At 38.0% G+C, this 25,090-nt stretch overlaps 3 protein-coding genes and 2 pseudogenes across 6 annotated transcripts in view; 1 reads left to right on the plus strand and 4 right to left on the minus strand.

Moving 5' to 3' along the window:
- Positions 1-8,123, plus strand: LOC111324254 (tRNA-dihydrouridine(20a/20b) synthase [NAD(P)+]-like). Of its 2 annotated transcripts, none has more exons than XM_088759520.1 (11): positions 1-156; positions 398-424; positions 526-620; positions 3,266-3,341; positions 3,556-3,597; positions 4,378-4,512; positions 5,019-5,157; positions 5,668-5,761; positions 6,106-6,191; positions 6,925-7,012; positions 7,262-8,123. In XM_088759520.1, exons 1-11 carry the CDS (start codon positions 35-37, stop codon positions 7,333-7,335), a joined length of 978 nt encoding a protein of 325 aa, XP_088615646.1. In that variant the 5' UTR covers positions 1-34; the 3' UTR covers positions 7,336-8,123. The 2 variants fall into 2 exon arrangements, with proteins under 2 accessions (XP_088615646.1, XP_088615647.1); XM_088759521.1 differs by having other exon boundaries at positions 2-156; positions 5,019-5,133.
- LOC111324200 (U6 snRNA-associated Sm-like protein LSm3) lies at positions 8,024-10,226 on the minus strand. The gene is made up of 3 exons (XM_088759523.1): positions 10,068-10,226; positions 8,625-8,720; positions 8,024-8,257 (listed from the first exon to the last, which is right to left on the minus strand). The coding sequence occupies exons 1-3, from the start codon at positions 10,188-10,190 to the stop codon at positions 8,174-8,176; spliced, it is 303 nt and encodes a 100-aa protein (XP_088615649.1). The 5' UTR covers positions 10,191-10,226; the 3' UTR covers positions 8,024-8,173.
- The window catches only part of LOC111324199 (28S rRNA (cytosine-C(5))-methyltransferase), a 23,648-nt gene continuing 8,674 nt past the window's right edge, over positions 10,117-25,090 (minus strand). For 2 of the 3 annotated variants that reach the window (XM_088759519.1, XM_022927693.2), the window contains exons 10-11: positions 13,345-13,453; positions 12,233-12,620 (exon numbers count right to left, since the gene is read on the minus strand). In XM_088759519.1, coding sequence (XP_088615645.1) covers positions 12,235-12,620; positions 13,345-13,453 — 495 coding nt within the window. In that variant the 3' untranslated portion in view covers positions 12,233-12,234. Of the gene's footprint in view, positions 10,228-12,232; positions 12,621-13,344; positions 13,454-25,090 lie in introns of those variants that run through there. The other variant, XM_088759518.1, reaches the window with a different exon arrangement.
- On the minus strand, positions 14,308-16,826 carry LOC148730510 (uncharacterized; annotated as a pseudogene).
- LOC148730511 (uncharacterized) lies at positions 16,846-19,542 on the minus strand (annotated as a pseudogene).

Consider the following 25,090-nt stretch of genomic DNA (forward strand, 5'->3'; position numbering starts at 1 on the left):
TCGGTTTCGAGTAGCATGCTGGGTAACGTTCATCATGGCGGACGCAGACGACGATGAAAGTGAAGAAGACAGTGAATTAACTTTTAAGAAGCCTTTAGAACTCTTCGAGGAGAAAAAAATAGTGCGCATATGTGCACCAATGGTTAGATATTCAAAGTAAGTCGTGGTCACTTTACCGTCTAGTCCAGTAGGAGAGGACTCATGATATACATTCCCGAATTTTTTCTTTCATTGGCAAATGGATTTGCATAATTGTCTTACTGGTTTGGCTAGACATCATAAGTCATTTAACAGTTTCACGTAAAATAGATTTAACTCAATCTAAGTTATCCTCAAACCCATCGTAAGAATTCATATTTTATTACTCCATTTTTATTATTTCATTTTGCCATTTTAGGCTGTCTTTTAGAACTCTCGTCAGAAGGTAAGACAATCTTTATCATTTTTATCCTATTTTGTGGTTTATGGTTTTCAATCGATTGTGAGGAGATGACGTTAAGAATTTTGTTCTATTATTTAACATAGATATGGTTGTGACTTGGCATACACTCCGATGATAGTCTCTGATTCTTTTGTAAAATCAATGAAAGCCAGGGACATGGAATTTACCACTAATACAGGTGAAGAGGAAGTGAAAAAACGATCGTGCAACTTGATTTTTAACCCTTAACACTTTGACATCAGTTTTTCTATTCTCCTTACTGTTCTCCATACATTTCGTATTGAAATGACAAGGAGAATTTCTTCAACAATCATGAGTATTTGTTACAGTGTGATCATTTCCTTCATTTTCTCGACTTTGATGTTTGATTCACAGGTGATAATGTAAAGAGAAATTTGATGTTAGTCACTCTTAAGGGGTTAAAAGGTTAAAATATGAAAACAGATTTTAACAGTCTTTCTCTTTTACCGTAATTTCTGGCTGTTTACCCACACGGCCGATTACCTGCATGGCCAATTACCCGCACCGGCTGACTATTGCATACGGCGAAAAAAAAAAAGTCAGCAGATTACCCACACTGGTGGATAACCTGCACCTTAAAAGCAAAGAAAATTTATACATAAAGGCCTTAGAATTCACAGTGTTTTATACTCAACAGAATGCGAATTTGTGGCCACATTTTGGGTAATTGTGAAGAAGAGCTCCCCAAAAAACCTGTCGGCCGACTGTCGGCCGACTGTCGGCCGACAGTTGACCGACAGGCGGCCGACAGTCTACCGACAGGTTAAGAAAAAAGAAAAATTGTGTAAAAAACGAACAGTTAACGTGACATAACAATCCGTAATGGTGATGTATGACTCGACAGACTTCACCTACTTACCGATCGACGGCAAAGTTGGTAGTATGTAAAGAAACGTTTCTTCCAAAATGTTATCAGATGCGTATAGGATATATCACTTGCGTAATTTACAACACACCAGACAATCTAAGAATCGCATAGGAAGATAATTTAATCGAAAACTCGGCCAAAAACTCTGAAAACCATAAGCTACGTATCAATACAAACACTTTCGTTCCAATCGCCCAACAATGCAACGCGGCCTCTTATGGTATGTTAAGTATGTATGTATGTATTTGTTGCTAGCATCGTAATCTATCTTGCAGGTTTGGGATGAATTGCTATTTCCAATTTCAAGTTTAATAAATGATACAACTGTGAATCTTTTTACTCGTTATGTTAAGTAATAAAATACTATACGTAACAATTCGATAATTAGACTTGGATGCGTGATGCGATAACTGATTTAGGAGCGCACGATTTTACGAGTGAAATATCTTGTATATTTCACCACGCACAAAACGGCTCCTTTAGGAGCCACCAAATCTTGAAAGTCAATTGTCAACGTATTAAACATGTTGGATGTTGTATCAAGCGAGGCACGATTCTACGAGTGAAATATCGGATCACTCAACGTTTCTGGTAAACCAGACCAAAAACTCTTGATCTAAAACGACCACGATACCTCGTTTTGCCACTCTGCGACAAACGCAAATTAAAAAATTAATAATTTAAACCCATATGCTTTTGTAACGGCAAACTTAGAATCCCTAACATTGTGTGATCGTTTCACGGACAAGCTACCGACAAGGTACCGACAGGTTACCGACACATTACCAACAGTCGGCCGACTGTCGGCCGACTGGCGGCCGACAGGTAGCCTATATTTCAGGCAAAACCTGTCGGCCGACAGACGACCAACTGTCGGCCGACTGTCGGCCGACAGTCGGCCGACAGACGACCAACTGTCGGCCGACAGTCGGCCGACAGTCGGCCGACAGTTGGTCGTCTGTCGGCCGACTGTCGGCCGACAGGTTTTTTGGGGAGCTCTTCTTCACAATTACCACATTTTGTGCGAGCAATTGTTCAATGCCATCCATGTTGAATTGTTGATTTCTCAAAAAAATCAATATCTCCAGTTCTACTGGGCTTAACAAGTTCCTTAAAATGGGAAAATTCTCTTCAGCTCAAGCTACTGTTAAATTTGTTACTGATGCGCTGGATAGCCTTGGATTATTTTTGTCACTTTCAAGGTTTTGTTAACATGCATGCCGATAAAAATTTGTTCGTCACGCAACTAATTGTGCATGAAATAAACTCAAGTGAAGGTGTAGTCTGATCGTCTGGGTGAGTGTAGTCATGAGAAGGACTGTTGTAGGTGGTAGTGACTGACGTTTCGACAACCTGTGCGGAAGTCATCATCAGAGTCAAGTGAATGATTGTTGTCAGTAGAATCATTCACTTGACTCTGATGATGACTTCCGCACAGGTTGTCGAAACGTCAATCACTATTACCGACAACAGTCCTTCTCAGGACTACGCTCACCCGGACGATCAGACTACACCTTCACATGTTACCCCCGGGTTCAAGCCATTCACTGCAAATAAACTCAAGTCGGTATCATGTTTTCGTGCCACTTTGTGACACCCTTAATACATTAAAATTTATTTGAGAGGTGGAAATGCAGGTAGGTGAGAATTTTTTTTCAATTTAACTACCAGTAGGTTTCAAAATTGTCACATAACCCGCAAGTAAACGGCTGGAAATTATAATATTAGATAATTTGGTTTTATCAACTGAGTTGATCTTGTGAATTGGCCAACTATTTACAGTGGCCCATTTGTATAATCAACTCAGTTGATAAAGTTATCATTTTATAACCCCCCACTGAGTAGCAGCACAGTTTCTATACCCCCTCCCCCCTTATTCATATCTCTGTTGTTACTTTATTTTTGAGTTGCTCTCACTTTTTTTTTTTTTGCAGCTGATCGCCCCTTGATAGTTCAGTTTGCAGCAAGCAACCCAAAGGATTTTGCTGATGCTGCTGAAATTATAGCACCGTGAGTTAAGGAATCCACTCTAATGCAATTTTTGTTTTGTTTTGTTTTATGTTTTACTGTAGTTGGTTGTGCTTTTGGTTGAATTAGCTCTGACACCTTTTCCTCTTTTTTTTTTTTTTATTATTTCTTTAGAAATTAGGACAAAGGCAAAGTTGGCCCTTTATCCTGCTTATATTAGTGACACTTTTATTTTTATTTTTTTTTTCTGGTTTAGGTTTTCTGATGGTGTTGATCTCAATTGTGGCTGCCCTCAAAGGTAACTAATCATTAAAGTTATCAACTGGTATATGTACAAAATCAAATCAAATCAGATAGACAACAGATACAACTAATTCCCCAAAATAATCATAGTCTCCACTTGGCCCAAGTGGCCCATTCAGGTGGAGCTTGTCCCAGTTTCTGTAGCATGAACTGACAAGGAACATTGGTACACTCCCTGGATGGGATGTCAGTCCATCACCCAGGCATTTTATCAGCTTTTCCTGACAATACTCACTTTTGTAGAATTGCATCACTAACAGTCATGCTGGGTATCATTTTGTTACTAGTTAACAAATTGAATGTACTTTTTGTTTTTAAAGAATATAATGTTATTGATTTTAGCTTGATTTATCAGTTTGCTTCATTATCAAGCTGCATATATACTATTAAATAATTTTTCTGAGTTGCAAGCATTTTCTATTTCACTATAATTAGGCTATAGAATTAGTCAATTATTTCGTTTGAAGAAGTGTCAAGTTTATAAATTAAAGCTTGTACCAATTTATTCTCATGGGTGCAAAGTGGCACTGTGAGAGTAAATTGTCCTGCACAGGAACGCAACACCATAACCTAGCCAGTAACATCTTGAACCCAGTCTCTGGACCCCAAATGCAGAGCACTAACTGTGAACACTTTCTCTCCCAAGATCTCATCAGCAATTCTCCTTACTGACTGCCATACAATTCTTCTAAAGTTTGTTTGGAGAATTTGATATTGGATCAACTGGGTCTACACATTAAATGATCATAGATGGTTAAGATTTTGTGTCTTCCAGGTGGGCCATGCAAGAGGGATATGGTGCAAAACTGATCAGAACACCAGCGTTAATAAAAGACATTGTGAGGCAGACTGTGGCACGAGTTCCTGGATTCCCTGTGTCAATCAAAATTAGAATCCATGATGATTTAAGGTAGGGTCTGACTTGGGAACAAACTTTTCAATAATAAAAGATTATATGGATAGATTAGGTGCTACAAATGAAAATTTGTTTCTTGTAAGCTGGGGAAAAGTAATGGAAATTAAAACAAATGAGTATGGATCTGGTTAGGATTAAACCTGTATTTCTACAACCAAGCAACAGAAATGTTTCCAATATGGTTCAGCAGATAGAAAGAAATTTAATGCATATAGTACAACATGTGTGGTATGGCAAACCCTAATTTCAAATTATGTTTTCAAAGATCTTGTATGTAAATTGTTATAAACAACACAATAAAGGATAGGATTGCATAGCTAGAGGTAAACTTGCAGTCTGATTGGCTATCAAAGAGAGGGTAATTAACATGGAATTGCACTTGTGCATGATGGGATATTGCTGACGCAAGTCACGAGCAAAAAACTTGTTGCTATTGTGAAAATTTAATGCAAAATTCACTAGTCAGGCCGTGAATTTTTCTATAATATTTCTTATGACAGTAAAACAGTGCAGCTCTGTCAGCAAGCTGAAAAGGCAGGGGTGGCATGGATAACAGTTCATGGAAGAACAACAAGACAGAGAGGGGAACCTGCCAACTGGGAGGCAATAAAACTGGTACCAGCTGTAAAATTACCAATTGTAATGTATAGGATGGATTTCTTGTTAAAGTTACTATCAGTAATAAATTATAGCTGCAACAGAAGTTTGTGATTGGGAATCATTACAAGAGTGACTAATTAAGGAGAGAGTCACAATACTTGTGTTATGATGATCAAACATTATGATTTAATTTTTTTTTTCTTTTTCATTATTCAGTTAAGTATAATGTACCTGCTCGCCATTGAACTGAAATAGTGTAAGAAGAAATTCCATATTGGTTAAAAGGAATGAAGTCCCTGAGACTGTCTTATGTCTACTTGTGTGACCATTCAGACCAAAACCCCCTGAACTCTTTATCCCTAAGAGTGACTAGCATCTAATTTCTCCATACAGTATCACCCCTGAATCACACATCAAGGTCAGGAGAATTAAGGAGAGGATCACTAATTGGTTAAATAGTAACTGTTGCATCTTTTGGAAATGATGTTTAGTCAACCACTCTGTTTCTTGATATGGTTCCTGCATCATTTCACTATGTTGTTATTTCAGATTCAAGAAAGTGTTTCTGTTCCAGTTGTGGCCAATGGAGATATCAAAACAGAATCAGATGTACTAAATATCCATGAAAAAACAGGAGTCAGGGGTAAATTTTTCAACTTTTAATCTGGCAAGTTGTCTTTAGAAACTCTTTAGAAGTACTCCCTAGCATTAGTATGCATATTCTCCATACTGTTCTCTATACATTTCCTAAGGTGCTGAAAAGGAGAATTTGTTTAACGATCAAGAGCTTCTTGAGTTGGCTATCATTTCTTTATTCTCATGAACCTAATGTTTGATTCAGATGTGATATTGTAAGGAAAAATTGCAGTGTAGATGCCAATCATGCCAATCACTCATGGATTAAAGGTTTTATATGCCATTGCAACTTGGGATATTCCTTTACATTATACATGCAATTGTTGTTGAGTATATATTGCTCTACTGCAGGTGTAATGGCTGCCAGAGGAATTTTGAACAATCCAGCAATGTTTGCAGGGTATCACTCAACTCCTCTGCAATGTGTCACAGATTGGGTATGTCTTTGTTCAATTCATCTTATAAACTTAGATCAATATTCACCAGCCATTCCGACTCTTCATCGTCAAAAATATGATTTAAACTGTGTAACTTTTTGTAACTTCAATCCAATTTGTTGCTTGTGCAATGCAAGAAAACCTGTCTAACCTGTTCTCTAGAGTACAAATACCATGTGATATTAGTACTTCATACTCTACAAAGTGTAGTTGAATAATAAATACATCTCATTAGGTGTTTTGTTGTGTAGTATCACTGAGTATTTTTACGAGTTGTGCTGTACTTGGGACAAGCCCGTAGGGTGAGTCAAAATACAAACAACAAGTAAAAATACTCAGCAATACTACACAAAAAAACTTCTAATAAGATATTTGTTATCCAACACACCAAATTGTTACTTAAAGTGCAGGCAGATTTTGTGGATATTTCTGGAGTACAAATGTTGCGCGATATTTGTATTCATCTTGCGTGTTATTTTGTACTCTACAAAGCACAGCTGGAAAATAAAATATGGGTACGGGCAAATTGTCAGGGAAGCCAGATGAAATGCTGGTTGGTAGCTTTGCATGGGAATGGAATCCAATCCAGGGGGGGGGGGGGGGGGGAAATACTCCTAGTGACTTCATAACTAAGGAAACTTTGATGAGCTCCAGCTGGATACGCCATTAAGCCAGAGTGCAGACTTAACCTACAAGTATATGTTATGAATTGTTTGCAATTGAACTGTTTCAGGTCGATATTGCTCTTTCCCTTGGCACTCCATTCTCCAACTTTCATCATCACTTGATTTACATGTTAGAGAAAGTGACAACAAAAGCGGGTAAGGATAAGGGTGTGGATGTAAACTGTTAAACAACTCACTAATGGTGGGTGCTAAATATAAACCATTTATAGGAATTGGGTTTAAAATAAAATCAGAAATTTCTTTGGCCATATAGGTATCACTACATTCCTGGAAATATTTGATATTTTCCTCAAAATTTTCCAATAAGCAAAATTCATTGTTTTCCATAGCTACAATTCATTATGTATGGCTAAGTTTTTTTTATCTTTTTTTCTGCCTTTTTAGACAGAAGAGTGTTCAGTGAGCTTAAAAGTATACCTGCAGTTTTGGAATATCTTCGAGTAAATTACAATATCTAAAGCAGGAACGTGGAGTAAATAGTTCACTGCAAGCCTGTTTGGAAATACCCGGAGTTTAACTGTTGGATTATCAGTGGAAAAGGAAGCAAAAGCAAGCGAGGATCTGATCATCATCAGTGGAAGGCATGACATGATGCTGCTAAAGATGAAGTTACATTTTCTGCTTAGCAATAAATGTTGTCTCAAAGTAAGGGTTTCAAATAAAAGGCCAGTTAGCAAAGGTGTACTGGCAATAAATGTTGGCTCAGAGGTAGGGGTTTCAAATAAAGGCTGGTTAGCAAAGGTCTACCACTGCCTGAAGACCTCCTACTGCGATCTATTTAGCCTACAAACAGGCTCTAGCATTCACCTTACATCCCCTTTTCGGACACAACCACCCAATTACACCCTTGGCAGTTGCCTAAGTATGTAAAAAGTTATGGAGACCTGCCAAGTGTCAGAGAAGACTATATTCCATCATGCCTCAAGACATCAAGCAATAGTAATGCTGAAGTGACTTCACAAGCAAACATCTAACACCAAATTCTCCTAACTAATTTACAAGGAAATGTGTAGCAGCTAGAGGGGAGAATTATCAATCACATTCAAGTTTCAGTGTTTTACCCAAGAACTTCTTGACCCTTAATCCAGTGTGCCAACTACTTCAGAAGCTGCTTAAGAAGGTTTATGAACAAATAAAATCCATAGATTCAGACATGATTATCCTTTTATTTACTAGACTCAAATTTTTTTAGAAAGATGTATGAATATCAAAGCAATAAATACAATACTTTTTGGAAAAGCCTTTACTACTTCTATGTGTTGTGATATTTCAATGAAAGCAGCATTCTTGATGATTTCAAAGTCCAACGCGTAGCGGTGGTGAGACTAAGATAACTCCATCTCCCCTCACAAACAGCATCGGAATGTTCCTTTTTGTTGTCTTTTGAGAAACAAAATAACAGAGTGACATAAATCAAATTGTCAGGAGCTATGCTCATTGCTACAGTCACCCTGTCAAAATGGTGACAATACTTCCAACTAACTCTTGTTTACCTTTCATAAAAGGCCCTTTTGCCTCAAGAGAAACAAATAAAGAAGCAGTCTTAAGAGCCTTTTGCGAAGTTTACTTCAGGAAATCTTTGATAATCCTAAAATCTTTCATTTGGATTTTTTCCTCGCCTAGAACTTCAATTCATCTTTGAAATTGTTGTTTCAAAAATTGTACAGTTTCTCTGGTAACTTGGTGCAATACTGTAGTCTTGCAGTCTTTGTTCAAACTCTGGTTAGAATAAATCACAAGTATTTACCTTGAAAAGTTCTTCATATGTTTCTTCGTCTATTTCTACAGTTGTAATGGTTTCCTCAACCTCACTCAAGATCATATTAAGATGCTGATCATAAGCCTGGAGAGAAAAATTAGGAATACTTCATATCCATAACAGTGAAAGGTTTTAATCAGTTGTAAATCAATCCAACTGCCACACATTTCCCATCTTACAACACTGAAATTACAAATTGACACTACAATGCTTGGACATGATCCCTTCAGCCACATTCTCTGAACAGTTTCAGTACACTACCAAACAGAAGTACAGTTAGAAGTTAATAACCTTTTTATGCACACTTTTCACTGCTCTTTTAACAGCAACTATCATAACTATAATACACGATCCAAGCGAAATATCCGCAAATCATTCGCACACAGAAGATGGGGGCGCTGGATAACAACAAATTTTGCAGCGGACGCTTGGAATGCCTTACCCCTTTCCCTAAGAGATATGCCCACCTTAAGCCAATTTAAGCGTGGTATCAAGAAAGCACTATTTTAATTAGTTTCATTTTTCGCATGTTAATTTTCAAATTAATGTAGTTTTATCTTCATATTTTTCGATATGTATTTTTTTCTTTTTATTTTTAAGTAATTATATTTTATGTAGTTACCTTTAGAGGACCCCTCTATAAACCACTTTTTTGTGATGTTGGCATCCTCAATAAAGATTAACTATTGTTATTATTATAGAACAAACAGACTTAAAATGCTGTCATTGTCTAGATGAAGCTTCAAATTCACCGAAACAGTCAAAGAGGAAATGTATGGTTACCTGTTAGGAGAATTTTAGCTTTTGGATCCAGTGTAAGTGAAAGAGTTAAACCCAACGACCACTAGCAAGTGGACTTGCCCAAATAAAGAGAGGTGCAAAATTTTTACTTAAAGCCTGTGATGTTTCCTTGAGTTGAAGAGTGTGCTTATCAAATCATGAATTTACACTGCCAAAGTTTTGAATTTCATTTCCTCAACCTCAAAAATCCTAAAATCATTTTTTATGAAAAGAACTAAGATCCATTAAGCTACAGGAGTCACGAGTTAACTTACAATTATTCATTTAACACAAAAATTTAAGATCGTTCTTGCATATTTTAGTATTTGATGATTAATTACAGTCACACACACACACACACACACACACACACACATATATATATATATATATATATGTAAGACGACCTTCTTTAGCTTGTACAGTTGAATTCTGTTTTATTTCAGCTGATGCTTCGTTACCGATGGAAGAACAAACGGGTTACTTTCATCAGAAAATGAGGTCTCTGGGGCTGATTAATATGTAGTTGGAAAGACAAAAGCCTTCCATAATGCAAGATGTTAACCCACACAATTAGCCATTTCAAATGTTTCCGTCTGTTAACATCTGGATATGGCGGTCCACAAAAGATTACGGAACGAAAATACTTACGTGAAGTTTTCCTCTGAGCTCTCTATCGTTCCTCAGTTTTACATAAATCCTCTCATCTAGACTCAAACGAATAAGATCTAGTGGTTCTTCCACGGTGTTCGCTGCTGCTTCATCTTCCGCCATTTTGTTTTGCGCACGAGGAACGTCATTCAATGTTACCCTGGGAGGCGAGGGTGCAGTCGCAGTTAGAAACTTACCAAGGGGAGAGTTGGTCAATTATTTACGCTAGGTTTGTATGAATGTATGTGAATGCTTATGTCATGTATGAATGAATGTATGAATGAATGTATGTATGTATGTATGTATGTATGTATGTATGTATGTATGTATGTATGTATGTATGTATGTATGTACAGTGGAATCCCGATTTCTCGAACCTCCAGGAGAAACGCAAATTGGTTCGAGAAATCGAGGCTGAAATTACAAGTGAAGCAAATCCAAGGGAAACAAGGTTTGATTCGAGATATCGAGAGGTTCGAGAAACCGAGGGTTCGAGAAATCGGGATTCCACTGTATGTAGTTCAAGCTTTAACCGGTAAGATCAAAATGAAAATATACAAACAAAAAAAAATAATAATAAAAAAAAATTAAAGCTCAAAAGGGATGGGCACTCAGACCCATGCGGCGTGCCTACCCCAGGAAAATAGAAGAATTTTAAATATGTACAAAAAAATAAAATCTAGCTTAGTAAGAGGAAAATCTAATTGTAGGAGAATCTGATTGTACAAAATTGTCATCTAAAAGAAGAGAAATTTAAAGGAAATAAAAAAATAAAATATAAACATATGAATATATGTATGTTACGTATATGTGCACGATCCTTCGCAGTAAAGCACTATTTGAGCAATAGTGAAAATCAGACCTGAAAAAAATTTCAGTACCTGTACATGTATGAACTGCGGTTATGAAACGTATGATTTGATGGCCTGCTCCCAGTTGGCTTGTTAGCTCAATTGGTAGAGCGCTGCACTAGTATCGCAGAGGTCAGAGGTTCGAATCCCGTACAGGCCTGAAATTTTTTTTTTTTTCAGGTCTGATTTTCACTATTGCTCAAATAGTGCTTTACTGCGAAGGATCGTGCACATATACGTTTCATAACCGCAGTTCATACATGTGTTTCATATGTTTGTTGTTGTTTGATTTATCATCTACGGGTTTATGTCGAATTAATTTGATGGCCTGCTCCCAGTTGGCTTGTTAGCTCAATTGGTAGAGCGCTGCACTAGTATCGCAGAGGTCAGTGGTTCGAATCCCGTACAGGCCTGAAATTTTTTTTTTTTTCAGGTCTGATTTTCACTATTGCTCAAATAGTGCTTTACTGCGAAGGATCGTGCACATAAACGTTTCATAACCGCAGTTCATACATGTGTTTCATATGTTTGTTGTTGTTTGATTTATCATCTACGGGTTTATGTCGAATTAATTTGATGGCCTGCTCCCAGTTGGCTTGTTAGCTCAATTGGTAGAGCGCTGCACTAGTATCGCAGAGGTCAGTGGTTCGAATCCCGTACAGGCCTGAAATTTTTTTCAGGTCTGATTTTCACTATTGCTCAAATAGTGCTTTACTGCGAAGGATCGTGCACATATACGTTTCATAACCGCAGTTCATACATGTGTTTCATATGTTTGTTGTTATATGTATGTTAGTGACATGAACATTCACGAGAAATTTAAATTGACCACTTATAAAAGTGCTTCAAAAATGATTTAAAACAGCTCAGAGAAGTAAAACCACTAGGGAAGGCTTCATTGCATAAGTTGTTCCTTAGTTTTACAATATAATTCGGACAAAATATGAGGCTTGCTCACTTTTTGGATTCGACACGGACCTTAACAAAGTAAATAAGTAGACTGGAAACGAAAAAAGAAAACACGACTTTGGGGCTGTTCGAATGAGCCCTGACATCTCTTCTTCCCAAAATCGAATCACGAGTTTTCTCAAAACGTTATCTTCCTTTCCGCTCTTTTACGATCTGAGCAGTATCAGATCACACACGACGTCAAAATGTGGGGGGAAATCAATAGAGAAAGGTGGTACTTGATACAGCATTAAATTCTCAAAAACAATTTACCAGAAAATGAGGAGCAGATAGCAGGGAGAGTTGATTAGATATTGACAGTGGTATGGTTTAGAAAAGGGTAAGAAGAAGAATTGATCACGAAAGTATCATGAGCAAACAGAAACCTTTTTATTCTTCTTTTTTCGTTTACGTTTCTTTTTATCCTTTTCCCGTTCGATATTTCTTCCCAAATTCATATTTCTAGACTGTTCTGCTAAATTCACTTCTTGGTGTTTCTTGTTCTTTTTACGACGTTTTTTCTTCGGTGACAGATTTACATACGCTGATGAATGTGCAGAATCGCTGTTATTGTCATCATTCACTGATTGTGTTACGTCTTCTAGAGATCTTTTCCTTTTTCGTCCAGGTTGTGAACCATTGCTTTCTAAGGTTTTGTGATTCAACTCAGTCTCATTGCCATTCCTCACAAAAAGTGCCACGAAAAAACCGTTGGTGAAATCTTGATCAGGTGAAGCTCGGATGCATCTCTCTGCTGCAAAGGTACAAGAAACAAGCCCCTAATTAAATGCCGTCCTAAACATTTTTGAGATTCAGTGTCGTAAAACCAAAACCAAAATGATCAAAACGGTCAATCAAAGGAACGGAAAACAACTTTAAAAGAACTCAGAGCAAAAACAACCAGACTGCCTAAAGCGCGGGAGAAGTGGCAACCAATTCGTGACTGGTTTTAGTTTTGCATCTGATTGGTTGAGAGAGTGGCGTGAGTCTTCTGGACCAACCACAGAGCGAAATGAAGTAAAGCCAATAAAATCTTGGACTACTTTCGACACCAAATTGAAAATTTCTCTGGGAAATCACACCATCAGTCAAACAGTCCTAGAAAGAAAAGCCAAATAGTTGACAAAAATGATTACATGAGCTCCGTCAAACCTCGGATACAAAAAACCCTAACCGTTGTCTCCATTTCTGCTTCTCTGTAAAATCTAATATTTCATCATCCCCGAGACGAGACGTAATACTTTACAAAACCCTTGTTTCAAGAAAATTTGTGCTGCTGTTGAAAGACCTTTTTATTAACTATAGCGCTAGTCTCCTCGAAAGCCTTTGTTTGGGTCTTCTCACGCAACCTTCTTCCTCTGCACCAAAGCACACTGCGTGTCAAACAGCCTCGTCACCCAACGAACTTCCTCCACACCAGAACACATTGCGTGACGGGACCAAACAGCAGCTATGAAGTACTCTACAATGAAACCTACCCTCAGGAAACACAGCCATTCCCCTGTGTGTCCAGGATGGTAAAGCATGCTCCAGTGAAAATCTGTCCCTGTTTGCATTTAAAGCTGCCTCCACCACATCTTCATTTTCCTTCCAGGGAAAAGAAACAAAACCGAGTTGTAAAAATGATCTAATGGTCAGTGCACTGGACTTCGTGGTCAGAGGTCTGGGTTGGTAATCTGGCTGGGTCAATATGTCGCATTCTGAAGTACAAATTCATACTGGCAAATTATCAGGGAAGTTGGGTGAAATGCAAGGGGGGGGGGGCACCTGGCAATGGACTAGCAACCCATCCAGGGGGGTAGTGATTTAGTTGCTTTGCGCTAAAGAAACCTTGATAAGCTCCAGCTGGGTCAGGGCTGCTTAGCTCCAATAAAGACTTTGCTTTGAGAGGGAGGAAATAGATTGCAATTTCTGCATCATTTTTCATTTCCAGTATTTGCCAATTACTCCAACCCGTCTGAGCTGTAATTGTTTTCTGCTCCACCAGAGTAGTAGGAAAAGGGGGTTTCTGGCACATTTTTTTTTTTCAAAAAAAAAATACCCTGAAAAACAGGGCAATTTTGAAAACTGATTTTTTTCATTTTTTTCATTTTTTATCTCATTTAAAAAAAAAGAACGATGTTTTTCAGGCAAAATGAAAGACGCCGTTTCTTTCAAAAATCAAAGCAAAATAAAAGCAAAATTGAAGATTTGATTCAGTGGGTTTCTGGCACAATTGCCTGAAAAACAGGGCAATTTTGAAAACTGATTTTTTATCTCATTAAGAAAAAAGAACGATGTTTTTCAGGCAAAATGATTGACGCATTTTATTTCAAAGAAAAATCAAAGAAAAATTGAAGATTTTGTTCAGTGGGTTTCTGGCACAATTGCCTGAAAAACAGGGCAGTGTTGAAAACTGATTTTTTTCATTTTTTATCTAATTTAAAAAAAAAAAAAACACGTTTTTGAGGCAAAATGATTGGCGCATTTTATTTCAAAGCAAAATTGAAGAATTTTGAGATTACACTGATTCTCAAGACAATCTCAAAAATCGTTTGAACCATCAGAAAAAACTAATGACAATATCTCAGAAAAAACACATTATTAATGTCACACTTTCAAGCTCTCTGTTGACGATGTTGAGCTGAGCATCAGAAAGAATGAAGATGTGACATTTAACATTTCCTGAACCCGATCCTTTCCTGTTAATTGCAAGATGAACTCCATCTTTTGTATTCACCAATCTCAATCCTGAACCGTGAAGATCATTGTCTCTCATGCTTCTAAGATCGATAAAGAGACCGAACCTGTCTCCAGCATAAAAGTCTGTTGCGATTCATCGCGCTATTCTCCTTCCCAAATCTTCTAAAGACTTCTTCCCACATATCTCTTGCCTGCATTCCTTGGCTGTAAATCTTATTTGGAATACCATCAACAGTCAGCTTAACATCAGTGATGTTGGGATTAAACGTCTTTTCACTATTTCTTGTTCCTGCTGTGTATGTCTCATAAAAGAGAAGAAGCCCCTTCATAGACCTCCTTGGAACATTGATGCTCTCATTAATGATCGTGTCGGAACCTTTATCTATTGAGATTGTCTTGAGATGAATGATATGCTCGTACATGAATCTCTTTCCATTTTTGTAGTTAGAAAGGCTTCATCAGCGAGTTTTTGACTGTGAATGACTTCATACTCAAGCTGGATGTCAGTCAATTTATAATAAAGTTTTGTTGGGTCGGATCCCTTCACAACACTACCAGCAGGTGCAAGCCTGAGCTCGAAGAGAAGCTCATCAGAAAGAGCTCTCGGGAAAAAGACTCCATGATCTTTCAAAATATCATGATCCAATGGAATCCTGTATATGTTTCTATACACTTCATTGAGCTTATTTTCTTTATCAACGCCCGAAGTCTTCTTATCTCCAGCGCTGCATCTGATTTTCGAAAGATCTTCAGACTGAATACCTTCTCTGAACATGTTTGCCCTCTCATTCTCAGTCAAGAAGAGGTCTTCCCAAAGCTTGAATAAATCATAACCATCAGTGTCTTGGACAATTTCTCCTGCGAACTTCAAAGTCAGTCGATCGATAAGAGCTCTTGCTACATTGGTAATCTGGCTGGGTCAATATGTCGCATTCTGAAGTACAAATTCATACTGGCAAATTATCAGGGAAGTTGGGTGAAATGCAAGGGGGGGGGGCACCTGGCAATGGACTAGCAACCCATCCGGGGGGGGTAGTGATTTAGTTGCTTTGCGCTAAGGAAACCATGATAAGCATTGATAAGTGTGCATTGCATGCCCACTGACTGTCAAGTGGAAGACGAGTGCGAGCGATCCAGGCACAAGTACTACTCCATTATCAAGCTTTGGAACTGGAACTCTGAGGACCTCACCAGGGGAAGCACTATTCGGGTTGAGTGTTACTCTGTGAATCACGCGGTCTGCCTTGAGAGCGATTGACATCTTTTTTTCAAAACTTGGGCCAATTCTTTCACTGACTTCCATTTTTTTATAAAAGATATTTTAAAAAATGGCAGATTTTGGAGATACTGATCCTCTGTTAGAACATAATGATGATGATGATGATGATGATGATGACGAACGAAGTGAGGCGGGAGCAGATGAAGGTGACACAACAACACCTTTTCAACCAGACAAGAATTCAACTCCAGGGCTCTCAGGCGAAGAAATTCCAATGACGACAATGAACAGAGAGCAAGAAACGGGCACAAAAACTGCTAAGACATCTTTTATTGAAGGTGATATTTTTGGTTCGCGAGTTTTAACTTCAAATGAGAATGCATGGGAAACACTTACTACAATTTTTCCTGAGGCAAAAGCTTCAGAACTTGAAGTTTCTTATAGCAAGAAAGGAAGGTTGCAGGTGAAGATGTTTGGTCAAGGCAAGAAGACATATCCTTTGTTTACTGAAGAAAGAGGCACAAATGAGCAGAGGTTGAATCCAAGTCTCTCAAAAGAAATTAAAAAATCACTTGGTCCAGAGCGAGAGGTTTTGATTGCACAGAAAGATAAAGAAATTGAGAAGCTACAAAAGTCAATTCAAGATGATCGAGATATTGCTGATGATGAGAATGAAAACCCTGCTATAAGAGAACGAGCAAGAGAAAGGATAGCAGAAAATCAAGAGCAGATTGATGCACTTGAGAATGAAAGAGAGAGTCTAGAAGAAAGATTATCGCTCCGTGAGAGAGTTAGAAACATCTTCAAAAAGTATGGTTTTACAGTCTCTGCTGTTGTTTTGGCAGTTGGAACAACGATTGGAGTGATTGTGAGCACATTGACAAAAGGTCTAAAGACTGTTGCAAAAGGGGTGGGGAACGGGCTGAAGACTCTTGGAAAAAAGATCGCTGGAATTTTACCAGGTCTCATTGGTTCGATAGTCGGCTTCGTTTTCAGAGCTGCTGGCTCAGTGATCAGCTTTCTCGGACAAAATGCTTGGGTTCTGATAATGGATGTTACCATATTCATGGTTGAGCGATTTCAAAACAAAAGGCGATAAATCAGAAAGGCAGAGACCAGTCCAACTGAAATTAATCCAACCTTAATTTTGTCATGATTTGTATCGCTGTCGCTGGTGCTGTCGATCTTGCTCACGCTTGTCTTCGTAGCCTCAGACTGAACCTCAGTTGAAGTCTTTTGAGAAGTAGGTCTCTTGATTTTTGATAAGCCCCCATTCATATGCTTAACTCCGACTGATTTCATATCCAAATTCACTGATTTATTAACCCTAAACTTCATGTCAGAACTTGCCTTCTTCAGCTTGTTATTATACCCAACTGTGCTCTGTGTGTTCAAAACAAGATTTGAGGGCATCAGCCAATTACCTGGTGAGATTGCAAGATCAAGTCTGACTTTCGCCTCATCAATCGCGAGCTGAAACCTCTGCACGCTCTTTGAGATGTCTGTCATTCTGATCGCATCCTCAACTAAAACAAGGAACTCACGCTGAGCCTCTTTTGCACTTCCTGATAAACCCAAGATGGACGATCTTACATTAACTTGTGAACCAAGAATACCATAAACAAATGCCTCAATCGACTGATTTAATCTCGCCATCCCGGCTTGAGCCAAGCCTTCTGACTTATCTGCCATGAAAAACTCAAACTGTTTTTCACCTTTGACACTGTCATTCCTTATGAAATATATCAGATTGCCTTTCGCAGCTTTTCCGCCTTCATCACTGAACTTGTTGTCACCAGGATATGGGATTGCAGTTGCCATAGGTCCAGTATTTGTGACATAAATGAAAACAGATCCGAGACCGTGATTTCTTCCTTCTTTGAAGCGGAAGTCTGTGCTCGACGAAATTCCAAATTCTGAACACAATCTTTTGAACGACGGCTGATCGTAGTTATTATTCGTCTGACTGAAAGTTGTGTCGCCCGGGAGAGCCGATTCACTCTGTATTCCACCCATCTCAAAGAAGAATTCTTCTGGTTGTGAAATAAATGCGAAACTGCAGAAACGACTTGATCTGTTCTGGAACCATTTCAAGTAGTTCACGAGAGATTCCACACCCTGAAGTAGCGCACCACACAGCAAAGTTGAGTTGTTGTGGCCAGTAGCTCATATTCGGCCCAGCAAGCCATCTCTTTGATTCTGCGCCTGAGCTATGCTGAATTTTCATTCTTGTGAATATTTCTCTGAATTTTGCTTTGAAATATTGATTTGGGGTGACAAATATCTTTATCTCATCATTAAGGTGACTTTTCAAAGTCTCGTGAAATGGAACTGCTGGAACCTCCTTAATTGCAGAAGGATTCAAAGTGAGCTCAATGGGAAACCCTGCTATTCCAAGCGCACGCTTCATTTCATTACCCCACTCTTTTCTGATTGATCCTGAGACGCTAGTTTGAACACCATCAGCTCGATTTAAGTAAACTTCTGCTTTTCCCTCCTTTTTGCTAAAGAATGTTACCTGCACTTTGAACTTGCTCAAATCTGCATTCGGATATTGTGCTTTGAAATCATTCCAGGCTTTTGTTCTTGTTTTCTCAGCAATTCTTTTTGCTTCATCTGATCTTAACCACGCAATGAACATTTTAATTTGTTTTTTTAAATCAAAATGGTTTTGTTGACAATTATTCAAGTTTCAAATGATTTCACAGTTCTCTTCAAAGAACCTCTTTTGAATCTTGGCAAGCATATCAGGCTGGTGAGCTGTTCTCCTTACAACTCATGGCACAACTTGAGTCGCTCTGGAGAAATCTCTATATTTGATGCTCAGGACAATTCATCTGTAAAGACAATTCCTGAAGGAAATTATTCACTGAAAAGCCTTGGCGAAGCTCTTGAGGATAGATTGAAAAACGAAGGAGTCAAAGTACAACTGAATGCCTCAAGGGCAAGTTTGGAAATTAAAAATCCTCAAAACAAAAAAATTCTTCTTGATAATGATCTGGCTGGTCTTCTTGGGATTAAACGGCGTTTGCAAAAAATTAATTTTGTCAAAACTTTTTCATCATTTAACAGCTATCTTGTCCGCTGTGATCTTTTGGATGAGAATGAAAATCTTTTCAATGGAAAGCCGTCACAAGTTCTTGCGTGTTTTGACACTGCAGGAGAACCCTTTGAGAGGGTGAACTATTTTTCTGAAACCCCATCACTGCGAAAAATATCTCAAAGGAATGTCATCACATCAATGAAGATTTCTGTGACTGATGAAAATGACAAAATAATTGATTTTAATGGAATGCCAATGAGATTTGAGTTTGAGATAATCTAATTATAAAAAATGTCTGCTGAAAATATTTACCAAGTGTACTACCGCTTTATCCTTCTCTCCCAAATTCAGGCTCTGATTTCAGGTTGAAAAAGATTTGTGATTGCCAGAAGGAAATTGAAAATGAGATATCACATCACCAGAAAGTCGCAAAAAAATACAAGAGAGTAAAAGCTGTGTGCCGCATAACATCGTCAGTCACATCCATCACGGCAGCTCTTTTGTCGATAGGTGGTTTCGCAGGTGCTTTGAGCGGTGTGGGAATTATGATTTCTGTGCCTTTGACAAGCATTGCGGGTTTGCTTGCTTTCGCGTCTGCCGCGACGACTCTCGCGAACAAATCTCTCGTGAAAAAGACTGAAAAACATGAAAAAACCGTCTCTCTTGCTGAAGCGAAGCAACGAAATCTCAGCCGACTCGTGTCAAAGGCTTTGAAAGACTCTTCGATAACAGATGTCGAATTCGCTTCGATACTGAACGAAATTGATCAATATTATTCTCTGAAAAAAGAACTCAGACGAAATTCTTCAGAGAAAGTTGAGGAAGCGAAGCGGGCAGAGACTGCAACTCTCAAAGAGGAAATAAAAAAAGAATACCAAAAAAAATTGGGCTCTCTGCTTACACTGGTGCCCCCTACACTCGCAAAGAATTGAGAGTTGAATTCGACAAAAGACCGAGTGGATTTTCTTTGTTTATTTCAAGACAAAAAATCACGAATTAACACATTTGTTTCTTCCGCTGTTTCTGGTTTCTTCTTCCGCGATGAGGATGTAAACATAACAAATTTTCATTGGTGGATGATTTCTATAACAAGCCTGACTTCAAAGAAACATTGCAGTTTCGATACAAAGAGACTTTCGAGAGAAAGATATGCAAATTTGTGTAAAATAGAAATTAAGCTCTCAAAAATCTAAAGCTAAAATTAACCAAGTGCACAATAGAATAGGCAAAGATGAAAGAGAAAGCTCTTTCTCACAAATATCATTGATAACCCTTAAGTAAATATGATCCTGTTGTTTCAGCAAAGGTCACAGCTTTTAATTTGCATCTTTCCAAATAATCTCCTCACCATCGCATATCGCTTTTATGGTAGAAAAGTTTTTCTGAAAATAGTTCAGAGGCAGTTGACATCGCAAAAGTCGTGGATAATCCGAGACAAGTTTGTAGAATTTCATCAAAAAGAAAGCATGCGACCTTGAAATGTCGATGTTGTTTCGCAATATTGACGAAAATGCTGAACCATGCGCTTCTTTCAGGTTCGAAAGCAATTCGCCTTGCAAATAGGAATAAAACAAAATATCTCTATGCGCGTTACCAATCGCTTTTGACAGCATGTTTATGGATTGAACACACTCCTCTGGTGTCTCTCTCTTGATTTCATTTTCAACGCCGAAATAGCTCATTCGCCTTTCTTTGCTCATAGAAGAATCCAAGGCATATTTGACGAGAGACGTCTCATTTTGGTGACTTGTAACTTCTCTTATGTTTCGAAGCTCTGGAAATTTCTCAACCATTTGTTTCAATTCATCCTTTACAAAATCATTAGCGTCTGGGTATCTTTCGGCAATCCTTTGCGTAAAAGCTTCAAGATAATGGGAAAATTCTGTGAAACGTTTTTTGTTCATGTTTCCACTTCCTCAATAACTGTTATGTGAAACATGACAAAATTTGTCTGATGCATTAGACAAATTTTCATTGGTGGACGATTTCCATAACAACCATGACATCTTTGCGTTGGCTTTTGAAAAAAAAAACAAAGAAACAATGTAGTTTCGATACAAAATGACTTTCGAGAGAAAGATATACAAATTCGTGTAAAATACAAATTAAGTTCTCAAAAATCTAAGGTGAATTTAAATTATTCAAATTCGCCATTTCAAATTTCTCTCACAAATAATTTTTTCTGGTCTGATCTTCTTTTGATGAAATTTCTTTGATTATCCAGCGCATATTTAATTGCAGAAGAATTCGAAATTCCACAATCTTTGGCGGCTTCTCCGAGTGATTGATATTCTTTGCGAAAACCGGTTTCATCACTCACTTCAACCTTCCGTTTGTTTTTCAAAGGACAATAGCCGAGCATTTCTTTCAATTCTTTGCTTGGAATCTTGTTTCTGTATTTTATTCCTCAGCCTTTGGCAATTTCTCTAAAATCTTTTGTGCTTATTGGAAGCAACTGCGGTCTCAAATTTTTCTTTTCTTCCACTTTTTATATTTTTTTAAAATATTTTTTATATTATACAAAAATGTCAGGAAGTCGAGAAGCGAAGCGAAAAGAATTAGAAACGGATGAAGCAGACAAAGAATTCCGCTTTTTCTGTAAATTTCGAGATCCAGCAAGAAAAATAAAAACACAAACAGTGAGAAGATTATTAAAACCCTTCGAATGGACTCTTGATGATTATGATCTTCTTAGCGACGAAGAAAAGAGAGAAGTTGGCAGAAGACTCAGAAAAAGCAAAACTTTTCTCGTTCAAAGGCGCCTTGAAGCCACATATCTTGAACCGAGAAAGGAATATCAAAAATGGTTGAGAGACGAGCGCGAAAAGATAACAGGCCATCAATTCACAATGATGTACACAGATTTTGATCTCATTCACAAGATAAAAAATAAATTTTGGAAAAATAGAATAGAAGAAGATAAATTAAGACTGAAGAAAACTTATCGCTTTCCAAAAGATATTGATGAAAACCTCTTTCTGCTTTTGACAGATGAAGAAATAAAAGATCAGACCAGAAAAATTTCACAATTTACTTTGAAAAGAAAAGCAGATTTTTATAATTACTACACTGATCTTAGTCCAGCAAATTTCCAAAGCTGAAAAAACTTTTATAAAAACATAAATTTTTTATATTTTTATAAAAAATGGAGAACTGGAATGTTAAAGAATTAAAAGTCGCGGCAAAACGACTCGGGCTAAAAAAATATTCAAGCCTCAGAAAGCAAGAGTTGATTGAGTTGATAGCGAACATTATTGATCACCCAATTCCAGCAGATTTCAATGCTCCAGTTCTCAGACCAACAAGAAATTCTGAGCAGCAGAGAACGCAGTCGCTAACGCTTGATCCACAAGAACAAAGGAGAAGAGAAATAAGAGAAATTGAAGAGATGCTTGGATTGAGACCATATGTCACCACTTCGGATGACGCGACAATAGCAGATGAATGGAACGAGTTCGTTGAAAACTACGAAAATAATCCATTTAGCACTAGCGCTACAGTTCGGGACAGTGGACGCTGGCGCGTCCACGATTCAGCATCTGCATTGAGAGGTTTCGCAAGACAATTCAGAATAGATGGAGTTGAGGGTTTTGGGCCAAATCAATTCATGCAGGAGGCAAAACCGGCAGTTTTGAAAATCATGGGAGAGAACCGCCAGACAAGACTCAAGATGATTCTTTCTTGCGAGATGAAGAGGCGAGCTATAGATGGAGAAGTTCAGTATCTTGATGCTTATTTCCACACCAACACAATTGAAAATCTTAATGCAACTGATGAAAGCGAAACATATGAAAGATTTGTTCAAACTATTCAGGAAAGAATTGAAGAATTCAACAATAACGGAAGTAACTGGGAGTTTCACAGAGTCATTTTCCTTGACTTGCATCTTGTAGAGTACAACCCTTTGAACGGTAGTTCTTACATCGAACTTCCGAAAGAGCTCAAAGGAAAAAAAAGCAATAATCAATATGGAAAAACAAGATAATGAATGTTTTAAATGGTGCATTACAAGAGCGCTTTATCCAGTTGAGAAAAACCCTCAAAGAATAACAAAGATTCTTAGAGAACAATCTGATCGACTCGACTGGAGAGGAATCAACTTCCCGGTTGAGCTTGACAAGATAAAAAAGTTTGAAAAACAGAACGAAAATATCGCGGTAAACGTGTTTGGTTATGAAAGTGAGGCCAGAGTCTATCCTCTCAGAATAAGCAAGTCACCAGCCGAAGAGAGGAATCAGGTGATCAATCTTCTTCTTATCGAGAAAGACGAAGTCGTAAATAAGCACTACTGCTTGATAAACAACATCAGCAGGCTTCTCTCGAGTCAAGTTTCAAAGCATAAAGAACCAAAAGAATTTTGCCTCAGGTGTTTGAATCACTTTTCAAGCAAAGAAAAGCTTGCGGAGCACAAGGTGCTCTGTGCAAAAAATGAGGCTGTCAAGATACAAATGCTAAAAAAAGGAACTTTTATCAAATTCAAGAAACATAACCGATCAATAAGAGTGCCCTTTGTTGTTTATGCTGACTTTGAATCTTTCACAAAACCTATTCACTCTTGTGAGCCAAGAAGCGATAAGAGCTTCACCCTTAAATATCAAAAACATAAACCGTCCGGCTTTTGCTATAAGGTTGTCTGCTTTGATGACCAGCTTTATTCTCAAGAGCCAGTCCTCTACAGAGCAAAGTCTGAAGATGAGGATGTTGCTCAGATCTTTGTTGAAATGCTAGAAGAGAACATCAAGAAGATTCACAAAAAATTTGACTTTAAAAAGAAGATGATCTTCACTGATGAAGACAAGAAAATGTTCAATGCGGCGAAGTGCTGTTGGATATGTGGTGAGTCTTTCCCCACTGATCCTGTTGTGCTCGCTTTGATTGGCAACTCGCGCGACAAAGTTAGAGATCACTGTCATTTCACTGGCAAGTATAGAGGAGCTGCACACAGAAATTGCAATTTTCAATTCGCAAAGCCAAAGTTCACTCCTGTCATATTTCACAACTCGGCTGGTTATGACTCTCATCTTTTTGTCAAGAGTCTTGGAAAGACCGAGGGAGACATAAAATGCAATCCCAATAATGAAGAGAAGTACATCAGCTTCAGCAAATCTATTGCTGTTGGCTCTTACACCAACAAAGAAGAAGAAGAAGTTGCCATCAAGACTGAGCTTCGCTTTATCGATAGTTTAAAGTTCATGGCTTCTTCTCTCGATAAACTGGTCAGTAATCTGAGCCACGATAAGCTGAAGAAAACTGGGGAGGTGTTTAGAGATGAGAGCAAAATCGAATTGATCTCAAGAAAGGGTGTTTATCCGTATGATTACATGAGCAGCATTGAAAAGTTCAGAGAAACAGAACTTCCACCAAAAAGAGAGTTTTACTCAAAGCTTAATGACTGTGATATAAATGAAGAAGATTATGAGCACGCAAAGAAAATCTGGGATGAGTTCAAGATGAAGAACATGGGTGATTATCATGATCTTTATCTCAAATCAGATGTTCTCTTGCTTGCAGATGTGTTTGAAGAATTCAGAAACGTCTGCCTTGAGAATTACAATCTCGATCCTGCTTGGTATTACACTGCTCCTGGATTGGCTTGGGATGCAGCATTGAAGGTGACAAAAGTTGAGCTTGAGCTTTTGAGTGATCCAGACATGCTTCTGATGTTTGAGAAAGGAATTCGTGGAGGAATCTCAATGATCCCAAATCGCTATGGAAAAGCAAACAACAAATACATGAATTCAAAGTTTGACGGAGAAAAACCATCAAAATATCCGACTTATCTTGACGCAAACAATCTTTATGGATGGGCAATGTGCAAACCTCTTCCTGCCAGAGGTTTCAAATGGATGAGTCGAGAAGAGATTGGAGACTGGAGAGCGAGCGACTGCATTCTTGAGGTTGATCTTGAATATCCAAAAGAGCTTCATGATCTTCACAACGATTATCCTCTTGCTCCAGAGAGAATCATGATCAACTCAAACAAAGTTGAGAAACTTGCGACAAATCTGAACGATGAGAAGAAATATATCATTCATCACCAAAATCTCAAACAGTGCCTTGAACTCGGCTTGAGACTGAAAAAGATTTAGAGAGGAATCAAATTTGAAGAAGAACCTTGGCTGAAAAGTTATATAGAACTCAACACAAATTTGCGAACGAATGCAAAGAATGAGTTTGAAAAGGATTTCTTCAAGTTGATGAACAACTCTGTGTTTGGAAAAACAATGGAAAACATCAGGAAACGAGTTGATGTGAGGCTTCTCAACAATCGAAAGAAAGC

Source organism: Stylophora pistillata, chromosome 5 (genome assembly GCF_964205215.1).
Source record: "Stylophora pistillata chromosome 5, jaStyPist1.2, whole genome shotgun sequence".
Lineage (NCBI taxonomy): Eukaryota > Metazoa > Cnidaria > Anthozoa > Scleractinia > Pocilloporidae > Stylophora > Stylophora pistillata.

Bases quoted from the DNA above. Each gene is read 5' to 3' on its own strand.
- LOC111324200 (XM_088759523.1), bottom strand. From the start codon at position 10,190: ATGGCGGAAGATGAAGCAGCAGCGAACACCGTGGAAGAACCACTAGAT. The intron at 8,721-10,067 runs GTAAGTATTTTC...TTTTCTCTCCAG, and splicing joins AGCTCAGAGGAAAACTTCAC to GCTTATGATCAGCATCTTAA. The intron at 8,258-8,624 runs GTAAATACTTGT...GTTTCTCAAAAG, and splicing joins CATATGAAGAACTTTTCAAG to ACAACAAAAAGGAACATTCC.
- LOC111324254 (XM_088759520.1), top strand. From the start codon at position 35: ATGGCGGACGCAGACGACGATGAAAGTGAAGAAGACAGTGAATTAACT. The intron at 3,598-4,377 runs GTAACTAATCAT...TGTGTCTTCCAG, and splicing joins AATTGTGGCTGCCCTCAAAG to GTGGGCCATGCAAGAGGGAT. The intron at 4,513-5,018 runs GTAGGGTCTGAC...TTCTTATGACAG, and splicing joins AGAATCCATGATGATTTAAG to TAAAACAGTGCAGCTCTGTC.